This window comes from Hippocampus comes, unplaced genomic scaffold (assembly GCF_001891065.2).
Source record: "Hippocampus comes isolate QL1 unplaced genomic scaffold, H_comes_QL1_v1.1 scaffold41, whole genome shotgun sequence".
In the NCBI taxonomy this organism is placed as follows: Eukaryota; Metazoa; Chordata; class Actinopteri; order Syngnathiformes; family Syngnathidae; genus Hippocampus; species Hippocampus comes.
The window spans coordinates 4,371,695-4,384,194 of NW_017805153.1; the positions used below are offsets into that span (position 1 = coordinate 4,371,695).

General features: G+C 42.5%; 1 protein-coding gene across 2 annotated transcripts in view; it reads left to right on the forward strand.

Moving 5' to 3' along the window:
• The window catches only part of pcbp4 (poly(rC) binding protein 4), a 59,521-nt gene that overhangs the window by 28,811 nt on the left and 18,210 nt on the right, over positions 1-12,500 (forward strand). For both annotated transcript variants that reach the window (XM_019868591.1, XM_019868592.1), the window contains exons 5-7: positions 1,301-1,417; positions 9,713-9,844; positions 11,713-11,841. In XM_019868591.1, coding sequence (XP_019724150.1) covers positions 1,301-1,417; positions 9,713-9,844; positions 11,713-11,841 — 378 coding nt within the window. The remainder of the gene's footprint in view (positions 1-1,300; positions 1,418-9,712; positions 9,845-11,712; positions 11,842-12,500) is intronic.

The window sequence follows — 12,500 nt, forward strand, 5'->3', positions numbered from 1 at the left end:
GCAGGTGGGCACAGAGTGAGAAGGGAGCATGTCAGAGACAGAAGATAAGAAAAGAAATCCTTCATTATTCTCACAATGGAGAAATTCCCAATTCACAGCAGCAAAGTTATGAAAGGAAGAAGTAGAAGAACAAAATAACACAACACATCACATAAGACACGTAGGTGCCACTAATGTATTTATTGTTATACTGATGAACTTTTCTCTATCTTCGAACATACAAATAAACCATTTATGATTGAGAATAACACAATTGGTCTGCAAAATACCGGTGAATAAAGAGAATTCAGTTTTAGGGGCAAAAATAGTTTCTTCCGCTTTGTGCTCTTCATGTGCGGCTGATTTAAGACGACATCACATTAATGATCATCAATAAACTGTTTGCAGAATGGTCACTTTACTACAGTTTGTTCTTTTTGGGGTTCTGTGCTGTATGTTGCACATAGAGCACATTTGACAAAGTTGACTTGACTCGAATGTGGAGATAGGATTCGGCTTCTGTTCAGTGCACAGCTGGATACTACTGAGTACTACTGTGAGATCGACGGCTGTTGGCCACCCCAACAACTTGGAAAAATCCTCAACAATTTGCCTTAACACCTTTAACAGAAAGCTGATGAAATTAACTCGACAATACAAACCATAAACAGTATAATTGCTTTCTTGACCGACGTTAGCGTGTTTGAAAAAGTAGAATTTAAAATTGGCCCTTTCAACCTTCCATTTTTCTGTATGCGCAAACGGAAAAAGTCTGGACACCTCTGACATAAAGCGCTTATTCTTGCATGTATTTTGTGTCTGCATTTGTCATAGTTCAACATGACTTTGCCATCTTGTGTTAGCTCCTCTTGATTAGTGTGACGCGTCCAGCTCGCGCACTTGTCACCACAGAGGTGAGGATTAGTGATTTAGTAGAATAACCGTGATAGCAGCACATGCAGAGCACATTATCTTAGTGCCTAGCATTGCCCCAGCAGTTCCTGAGCAGTAAGGGGGAGGGGTCAATGTATTATTATTTTTTTAAAACCACCTCGAATCCAGTTAAATGTGGTGCAAGCAGCTCCAGGGTTAAATGTGCTGGAAGCCATTTTCATACTGAGGCAGATACAAGCACCTGTGCAATGACATCATCATTCCATCTTCCATTCCACAGTCAGTCCATTCCACATGTCAGTTTCAATGAACCTGCTGGTCAACCAACTAGAAACAATGCAGGCCAAAACAACATTGCCCATCATACGAAGTCATCATTTCAAGCCAAGTCACGGGTGTCATTTCTTCTTTACTTGTGCTCTTACAGAGCAGCGCTCGGGTCAACATCTCAGAAGGTTCCTGTCCCGAGAGGATCATCACCATCACTGGATCCACAGAAAGTGTCTTCCGAGCTTTCACCATGATCACGTACAAACTTGAAGAGGTAGCGCTCACGTCTGTTCATGTTGTAACGAGAGTCCTCGGGTGCTTAACCGGCATCTATCAGCGATCAAATACCATTTGGAAAGAGCTGTTTAGATGGTTAATTTTTAAGTGGATTTGTCAACCAGGGTTAGGATACATCTTATTTTTTAATTTAAAGACAACTATGGGGGAACTAGTTGAGTCTTCAATTTCACCATTCCACAATGACGGTTATTGCTTGAGGTTGATTAATCTCCAATCACAGATTTTGGCAACAACACGCCACACTTAAAAAAAAGGCAGCGTGCTCGTGCAACAAACTAGCAGCAGGGCCTCAAGTGTGTGGAAAGAACTGATCAAAAATGAGACTGTGGTCGCACGGTCACATCTTCACAATCGGATTCCCAAAAACACATTGAGGTAAAATTGTGGAGCCACTCAGAGGACAAGATAACACTGGTGAAAGGAAATTGGAAGGGAAGGCACGAGGGTTTACATGAGGGTTGGTGTGGTCAAGGACGAGCACAGGGAGACTAGTGACGTGCTGGACGACCGCGTGCGCTTCCCGCTGGATCCGGTCGTGGTCGGTTTATTCCGTCACACTTTGGCAGGGTATTAAGTTTCCAAAATAAGCAAGATGCTCTGATTATTCAGAACAAACATCCAAAATAACAACAGTGCATCAAAGTACTAAAACAAACGGAAGGAAAACAACACCAGATTTATTTTTTGCGGTGGATCAAGACAGCAAACAAACACCACCAAAAACAACAATGAGCCATTCACAACAAAAAGCAACTGGGAAATGCAAGCAACTGATGAGACAACAAGCAACACCTGGAGAAGAAACGTTGCGTCGGAGGGAGCTGATTGGTTCACACAAGGTTGACAAACACAATTAAACTTTAACAGGACAGACATTGACCAAAGGGACACAATGAAAACATGACAGCTAAAATGGAATCAAAACCCAAATCCACAAAACAGAACATGACAGGTTATTTTGTCCAGACCTGTTATCTTGTTCTCACTTTCTATCGGCGCACTCGCGAGTTGTCCAAACAAAAATAAGACAAAAATAAAAAGGGATGTGTTTTTTATTGATTTAAAATTTCATCCGGATGCAACCATTAAAACATTCTTGTAAAGTTGTAAAAGTACCGCGTAGATGAAATCAAATCATTTGCCTGTGATATAAAGTGGAGGAAATCAAGAACTCAAAACTCTTTCCCCACATGATACAAAATGAATTTCCTGAACATCATCTCATCAGCGTCACTAATGTGTTCTCAGCGCTATCGATTAGCCTCTGAACACAGAGGCGGGGGGGGGGGCATTATTTTCCCTAGAATTTGATGTGCTTTCAGATTGGTGAAAAACACTTGAACGGATGTAAAATAGCGGCTCAAGACAAAAATGTGAAGCTTTTAAATTACATTACTTACATGAATTATCATTTGCCGATATATGCGTTTGTCCTTTAATAGTAATAAGTCAATTATTTGGTGTTTTTTTTAGTTACGTTATTCATATAGTTGCACACTAAATGAATCATACCCATTAAGTATATTTAAAAAAAGAAACGCTGACCACATTTAACAACCTAACTTGTAATTTGAGTTTAGTCATTTTTATGTTTATCTTGTGTGTTTGTTGATTTATTTATCCTTTATTTTTTCGGTAAGGCATTTGAGAACATCTTGTCTTTTGCAATGCGGACTTGGCTGCAAACAAGGCAAAATAAAATCAAATAGAAATAAAAACATACACTGTCAATGTCACGACTTCAGGGTGCATGACATCAACCCTGTTTGCTACAAACTCATAAGCAGAAAAGCCCTTGTAGTTTTCTAACAGACAATAGTTCATCCATTGGCAAGTAAGACACATGCAGGATTAGTTCAAATGTTATTGTCCCATCTAGTTACAGAATGATTCCGACAAATATACAGTACATACTGTAACTTATGAAGCCAGTGTACCAAGCAACGATTCACAACTTGACTGAAGAGCTTTTGCGGCTCTCCAGAAGAATGCAGTCATATAAAAACTATACGCTGTAGGCTTTGGATGCCTTAGGAACTGTGAAATAGAAATAGATGTGGTCCAATTAGAATCCAAAAGTAGCTGGCGCAGTTCTCCCCATGCCTGCGTGGGTTTTCTCCGGTACTCCGGTTTTCTCCCACATTCCAAAAATATGCATGGCAGGCTGATTGAACACTCTAAATTGTCCCTAGGTGTGAGTGTGAGTGCGGATGGTTGTTTGTCTGTGTGTGCCCTGCGATTGGCTGGCAACCAGTTCAGGGTGTCCCCCGCCTCCTGCCTGAAAAGCGCTGGGATAGGCTCCAGCACCCCTCCGAGACCCTTGTGAGGATAAAGCAGATCAGAAAATGGATAAATGGATGGAAGTAGCTGGGGCATTCTTAAATGCGATGAGACATGTTTTACCGTACATATTTCCAATTGTGCTTGAATAAGTGAAGCGGAACTGATATAGATTTCTCATCAAGGAGAGTGTCTTTGATGGACAGTGCTGTCATTTTTCTGCATGCACTGCCAAAGCTTGTGTGCTTTGTTTTGGTTTTTAGTCTGCCTTGCTCACACATTCCCAAAACATGCATTTTAGATTCATTAATAGATTCATTAAAAATAGATTGACGTTGGTGTGAATGTGAGTGTGAATACTTTTTTTTCTACATGTGTCCTGTGGCTCTGCGATTGGCTGGCAACCGGTTCAGGGTGAACCCCGCCTACTGCCCAAAGACGGCTGGGATAGGCTCCAGCACCCCCGTGACCCTTGTGAGGATAAAGCAGATTGGAAAATGGATGGATGGATGGATGGATGGATGTCCTGTGACTAGTGACAAATTCAGTTTGGCTTCTGGCTCAGCTAGAATAGGACCCAGCTCAGCCATCCTCCGCGTGAGGATAAGTGCTATCGAAAAGGGATGGATGTGTAGTTTGGATCAAAGACCTCGAAAAATATTGGCACCCAGCTTGACATAATGTTACCATGAAATGCAATAAACAGCAAGTGACTACAGTACAAAAACATCATTTGAGATTACCGTCATTGACAGTTTGTAAACGAAAAAAGAAATAGACTTCAATTATAGAGACTTTTTAACAAAGGCCGTCAGAAATGGGCAGGACTTACGCTGGTGAGCTCCCCATTTAAAAAAATGCTATATAAACCATGTGATGTGCATTTCACAAATTCGGGGCAGCTCAGTGAGTTCATAAGTGTCCAAAATTTATTTTCTGCAGCTTTGGTTGCGATGAAATCAACAGCGCTTCTGCTGTTCGTAGTCAAGTCGCGCACGTCATACAGCCGCGATTCCTTCAAGATGAATTGACAATCAGCTTTTACATGATCAATTCTTAAAGCTGGATCAATCAATCAAGATGTAGGGTATGCCACTGAATGGATCTTGTTGTTTACCAACGAGTAATAGAATGGCAATTGTCTCCATGGTGACCATGCACCTCCACCTCTCATTAAAATGGTGTCACAGTCGACAATAATGAGAAAACAGGAACAGCGGTTCTACTCAAAGATTTTTCTCACTCGCCTCTAATCAAAGTTGTGTGCAGAAGAAACGCTTCAGTTTCCATGGCAACACATTAACTGACACAATGTGTGCCACCATACCCGACTTTAATAAAAAAGAAAAATTAAACAAAGGAAGTCATCCGCCTGCTGGTCACTGAGTGTTCGTATCGTTTGGGTCTCATTAGCACATTTTCATTAAGCAAAAGAGTGCCTACGCTTCTTTTGTGCAATGCAAAAAAACACGAGAGGGCCTTGTAAGGTGCACTCATGCAATCTCAAACTGCACTTGCACTAATAACGGCAGAGCCATACTTGAGTATCAAACAACAGCTTTATTTGTTCTCAGGTGTCATGGAGGCAATATAATCTTGAGTCATCAGGGCTACTTATCCTGCCTGTGATGCAACACGATGCAGGGATTAAACACTGCAACCGTTGTGTGTGTGTGTGTGTGTGTGTGTGTGTGCGCGCGCGCGCGTGTGCGTGCGTGTGCGTGTGCGTGTGTGTGTGTGTGTGTGTGTGCGCGCGCGCGCGTGTGCGTGCGTGTGCGTGTGCGTGTGTGTGTGTGTGTGTGTGTGCGCGCGCGCGCGTGTGCGTGCGTGTGCGTGTGCGTGTGTGTGTGTGTGTGTGTGTGCGCGCGCGCGCGTGTGCGTGCGTGTGCGTGTGCGTGTGTGTGTGTGTGTGTGTGTGCGCGCGCGCGCGTGTGCGTGCGTGTGCGTGTGCGTGTGTGTGTGTGTGTGTGTGTGGGTGTGTGTGTGTGTGTGTTTGTGTGTGTGCGTGTAGGCCTGTGTGTGTTGCTTGCTGTTGTGATGAAGAGGTGGCAGAGTTGCTCACACTCTCCTTTTGTAGGTATATCGATACTTGAAACAAAACTGTTGAAAGTATAAGTACTCATTCAACTTATTTATTTAAACTTCTTTCTTTAAGCCACACCTTTAGAGGGGTGGGGTGCTCTTGAGACAATCTGGGTTCTATTTTCGTGTGCGGGGTGTGGTGTAAACTATGTGAGGAGGAGAGTGAGACCCGTTGTTGGTAATTATGCAGGCTGGACGCATATTTATGAAAGAAATGTGTCGCTTTTAAGCCATTTGTCTAGACTTGCGGTTGGCAACTCGTGGCTCTTTAGTGCCGCCCTAGTGGCTCACTGGAGCTTTTTCAAAAATGTTTGAAAATGGAAAAAGATGGGGGAGGGAAATATATTTTTTGTTTTAATATGGTTTCTGTAGGAGGACAAACATGACACAAACATTCTTAACGTTTTCCAGTGCATTAAAAATGTGGAGAATAAATATTAAATTTCAACATTTCTGTCAACGAAAATTTGAGTCATAGCCTGCGACACACATTTCTATCATGAAGGCTCATTGTGTTTTCGTAGCCAACTTTGTCATTTTGATAGTAGGCTAATATAGCTCATATCGATACACACAGCATGTGTTGCCTTCATTATAAAGCTTATATAAGGCTTTTTTTTTTTTGCAGCTCCAGACATTTTTGTTTTTGTTTTTTTTTTTTTTGTTTTTTTGGTCCAATATGGCTCTTTCAACATTTTGGGTTGCCGGCCCCTGGTCTAGACTGATGTGGTCTGAGCAGGCATGAGGTTCCGGTCGACTTTTTTGCCACCAAATGTCACTCCTCCAGCTGCCTCTCCAAGACAGGCTTCCTGCTGCACTGGCCTGCCCTGGCTTGGTGGAATCTGGTCTGCCGACTTGGCAAACATGCACAAAGAGTTTTGCGCTCATATGAAAATCAAGATCTGCCACAGGGTAAATGCACTGGCTTCAAAAATAGAGCCCTAAATGTTATTGTTTTGAAGTTTTATTTTTTTGGAACATATCATCAACAAAAAGAAATTTTAAAAAACAGATAATAAACTTGCCTGTTGAGCAGACATGTTGCAAATTCCTCATTTGTTCTGAATCCTCTGAACTGTCCATACCACCGCTGAAATAAGCGTCAGGGTCCACCTTTGTTTGTCTCTGAATCTGTCCAATTCCTTCTTTTGAAGTTTTGTTGCTAAAGGAAGGTGGATATTCCACATTAGTTTCAGCAAAGCTGCTGAAGCCCAGTAAAACAAGTAAAGGTAACAGGTTCATGGAAAATGAATGACACCTGGTCAGTCACGCCTTTTGTCTGATATTGGTTGTTTACCACCCATGCATGGTTTCTGAAGAATCTAATTTGAGGTACAGTGTGTGTGTGTGTGTGTGTGTGTGTGTGTGTGTGTGTGTGTGTTTTTTAAGGGGTCACCGGTGTTGGTGGTGTTGGGGTGGGGGGGGGGGGGTTCACAGATAATTTCACCAATGAGGTTCAGTCAGGCTTATACTGGCAGGTTTGACTAGTATGCAAAACTCCCCCTTGAAGTGCAAGTTTTAAAAGATCTGAAACGTCCTTAAGTACCAAAAAAAAAGTAAATCCATCCATCCTTCCATTTTTTTTTAATCCGCTCATCCTCACGAGTGTCGCAGGCGTGCTGGGCCTATCCCGGCTGTTTTCGAACAGTAGGCGGGGGACACCCTCAACTGACTGCCAGCCAATCGCAAACAAATCATCCACGCTCACATTCACACCTGGGGACAATTTAGAGTGTTCCATTAACCTGCCACACATGTTCTTCGAATATGGGAGTAACCACACAGACACGGGGAGAAAATGCAAACTCCACACAGGAAGACCGGACCCAGAATCGAACCCTGCACCTCTGCACTGTGAGGCCGGCATGCTAACCAGACGACACAGTTTCAACAAAAAAGTAAATAATAATGTTTAGTGTGACCAATTTTGATAACTTTGCACAACGCAAACAATTAACCGCACGCGAATTAATTCCCTTCTTTTATGCACTTCAAAAATGCTCAGACCGAGAAGGAAAAAAAAGCAAAACAAAACGCTGGATGCAACTGTGCTGCAAGCGAAACTCTGAGAGGACAATCAGGACTAAACTGAAAACGGGTCCCGTATGAGCAAAACAACAACAACAACAAAAATCACACAATGAAAAAAAACTGCATATTAGAAGTAGTAGAGAGTGGCGATATTTGTTTTCAAATGTCGGGAGTAAGAGTTGAAAGTCGCCAGAAAAATAGATACTCTAGTAAAGCACAGGAAGCGGAATTAGCTACAGAAACAAAATACTTTTACTGGGTTACTTTCCACCACCCAAGAGCATAAAAACTGTTGGAATGGTTAAAGTTATTAATACGTGCCTCATATTTTTAGAGCAAATCAAGAAAGTCTTATGACTGTACAGACAAGCTGTGCTCCTCCTCTAACAAAAGGCGACGTCAGAGCACCCTGTTGGAGAGGCTAAAAATAGATGCAAAGAAACGCATCTTAAGCTGCATTGGGGGCTTTAAAGTTCAGTGATTGGGAAGTGATTTTTAAGTTACTTTAACGAGATACGATCTCTTGAGGTTACACATCCATGAGACAAACTACTTTTATTGCCAAACGGCCCTCGCTTTATTTTTCTTGTCCCACATCAGCTGCGCGTTGAGCGATGAGAGAAAGCGAGACAGCAGAGTGTATTTCCATTTCAAAGGTTCACAGAGTTGCTCTTCTCATTAATTAAAAGCGCCATCTCCTCCCACTCCTGATGTTTGCTGGCTTTGCTGGGAAAAAAAAAACATTCATTAAAAAAACTCAAGACGGTTCTGACCTCAAATATGCTTTGTCTTTATACTACAAGTGCCTTTTAATTCATTCTGTATCTTTACTTGTTTCATGAATGCAGTAATTAAATGTTGAAATAATATGGGCTCCCCAAAAGGAGATATTTCTTAGCGATCCTTAAAAATGTGTTCTCTGTGAAATTCAAACTATATGCATATCCAGATTGACTCGATTTGGAAAGATGATCTTTTGGACACATTGAAAGTGGGAGTTTGATTTTGAGTGGTTGTGGTTCTTTTACCTCTCTCTTCATGGTTGAGAGCTTAATTGCTCTCAACTGGCTTCACACTGATGGTGAGTGTGACATCACAACTAAAGGCACATTCATTAAACGCTGATTCTTCATTCAACCTTTGAATTATAATTTCAACTTGGATGGGGTGTAGTATGAATAAAAACCGTTTGAAACAGCTCTCGCTTTGACACTTTTTCGATGATGTGACATTTTGTCACTTTTAAAAGTTCTGGGGGAGTGATTCGGATTATTTGAAACTACTTTGTGCTTTTATGCCAAGTTAGCATCCTGACAAATAGTACATCCAGGAGTATATTTTTCTGTTTGGATTATTATACAGTGAAGCAGAAGTTTACATGTGCAAGTGTTGAACGCTAACATAGATGGAAAATATCACTGACACGCTAACCTTAGCATCGACAGGCATGGTTTTAGAAACCTTTAGCCAACTAAGATTTAAACACAAATGGTGGAGCAACACTTTTAGATCACAAGATTCACAGGAATTGTTTGTCCTCGACAAAAAACAAAAAAATGCATATCGTTACATGTCACTGTATCACAGTAACAGAAGATTCTTCATTTGTGTGTGCATTACTGTAATGTGCTTTACCGCCTCCCATTGGTCAAGGAGCAAAGCCCAACGTGAACAATGAGATGATCTGGATTCAAAGTCATGTATTAACCTTGTGTGGTTTTATCTCTCCCTACATGTTTCTTGGATGGCTTTGATGGTCTTTTTTGCCCCCTGGACTGTTTTCATTTCTCTTCTCTTCTCTTCTCTTCTCTTCTCTTCTCTTCTCTTCTCTTCTCTTCTCTTTCTCCTGCTAACTGTTGCCATGTGTCTCTGACAGGACCTGACAGCATTGGTGGCCAACGGCACCATCAGCTCCAAGCCACCAGTCACCCTGCGGCTTGTCATCCCCGCCAGCCAGTGTGGCTCTCTTATCGGGAAAGGAGGGGTGAAGATAAAGGAGATCAGAGAGGTAACCGTCCTCCCGGTCGATAGAATGAACAAGCCGAGGAATAGAAATGGATATGCCCCTGGTCAAGTCCCAAATCAGCCGCATTGCATTGAAGCCAATGTAATTATAACTCAAGTAGACATGAGCCATTTCAATCCCAGTGGTGTAAAAAATAACATTGTCAGATTGTCATTATTTGAACACTGTGTTTCTTGAGGTGGTTTGAGTTCATGTAAATTAAAACAGAGCACTACTATGTCCTACTATATAAAGGCAGGCATTTTATTAATACAGCTCTCATTAGACTGTGCATTGCGAAACAATGTTGGTGTATTGCAAAACTGCAGAGGAAGGATGATCAAGATAAATTACTGTCCATTCATATGGAACATGTTCATATTTCATCCGAGAACTTAGATAATGCAGTTTAGTATGGAAGTGGTGCATGTGGATCATTATAAGTACAGTACATACACATTGGTGTCCTGATCAGAATCACTCAGTCATGTAAATGCAGCAGAAAAAAATTACAGTTAATTGAAGCCTCATAGGTGTGAATATGAGCCAAAACTATTATTTGTATATGTTCTTTGTGACTGACCGGTGACCATCACGGTTGGACCCTCTGCTTTTTGCCTAAAGAGCCCAGCCCAACCACCTGGAAAATAGTTAGAAACTAGTTGGCGACCTGATGGCAACTCGAGTCTCTGTCTTTGCATCCACTCCTGGAGACTAGCCGGGTCACAAATATTTGAGCTTTTCAGAAACCTTTTAGAGACTTTTTCAAATTTCCATCAAGTCTCTGAGACGCAGTGGAGACTAATTTCTTAATCTCGAGGAGATTTATGTGAAATCTCAGAGACCATCTGGACACTGAGACATCGCAAAGATGTCCCTGCTACTTTGCAGCAACGTCAACACAATGACCCAATGACCTACTAGACCACGTGACTGAGCCCACGTTGGCGTGGCATAATAATCGAGACACCTTCACTCAGGTACAGGATCTCAGCGATGTCACGGATAGGTCGCAGCAACTTCCCGGCAAATTGGTCTCTGCGAGACATCGTGTGGTGGGAAGGCAAAATATTTTGGTCTCCTAAGTCGCAGCAAAATATCAGGTGTCACGGCAGTCGCAGCTGCAGTCGCGGGGGCAGTCACTGCGACATCTCCGCCCATGACGTCGGCCCATTCAAGTCAGCTGGGAGGCTCCAGCTCACTCGTGTCCCAAATGAGGATGAGTGGTATACAGTAATGTCGAAAATAGACTGTAGGACCTAAAGCTGTATCTATGCCCATCAGCACTGATAATGTCATGCTTGAAATATCCGCAGAAAGGCAATGCTATTGTGTGGTTGCTCGGCAGGTATGCCCCGTGTTCTCTTTGGAGAGTGCCTCATTAGAGCTTCAGATCATTACAACCATTGACACGGGAATGTAACGAGACAATTGATTAAAATGATAATTGAGATTCATCATTCACTGCAGCACATTATGGAGATTGAACATGTGACATCATTTTGGGTCCATGTGAAGCCTTTGGATTGAATTAATACATCTATTGCCAAGGACGTTTAAGATCTTGGCAGTGCCTGACAAAATTTTCCGCAGTTCTCTGCACTGCTTTTTTTTGTGCCTTTTAAACAACCCACAGTCTGATAGTGGCATCAGCCGCATGATAAATTTATAGTCTTTGCCTCAGCAGCAGAATCATCAAGAGCATTGTGCTTCACTTCCCCGAACATATACTGCAACGCGGTCAGTCTCCTTAATCATCGACGTGGAAGGTCATCATCTCAGCGGCGACGCACGTCGAGAAGCTGGGCTAATGTCAGTACAATTTGTCTCATCAACCTAATCTTCCTTTGAAACACCCCTATCATTTGCAGAGCACCGGAGCTCAGATACAGGTCGCGGGGGATTTGCTGCCCAACTCGACTGAGCGAGGAGTCACGATATCTGGGAATCAGGACTCTGTAATCCAGTGCGTCAAACTCATCTGTGCGGTGATCCTGGAGGTAGGAAACATCCCTAATGCCATACGCTCAACCTGTCTGAGGCGAGGGGGACCCAACCCTCAAGCAATCTTATTTTCGAAAGCACTTTTCATCCAAAAACAATGCGCGGCCACAACCCATCACGATTCCCATTGCACAGGGCACACTCTGAGTAAACACTGAAAGACAGTAAAATGATCCTTCGAAAAATATATAAAACCAGTGTTATGACATTAGGGTCCGCAAGGCTCTGACACATGACACATGACACTGACCTACATCCACAATTGACATGAAATTGTATTGTTTCCCACAGTCTATTAAGCTGATTTCATGTTCAAGCAAGCCAGCTTCCAGGCGTGTGGATGTTAGTTTCACGTCCTAGGAAAACGGTTGCTTTTTTTAAATAGATTTTAAAGTCTCTGTCGATCATAACCTTCATGTGGTCTTCAAATCTGTCCAAATTGTTCATCTCTTTCAAAGCCCCCACACATTGTTGAAGCTGTTCAAGTATGCTGTGTCACACCACAATGAACTGTAGCGCTTTATGGATGGATGTAGTGATAGTCACAAGGCGTCCAAAAGTTCTCTTCTCATGGGGAAGACGGGGATCGTGACACTGCAGAAGACAGCAAAGGAAAGTGGCCCACAGCAAAGTCTGTCCACCTTTAGACGCCAGC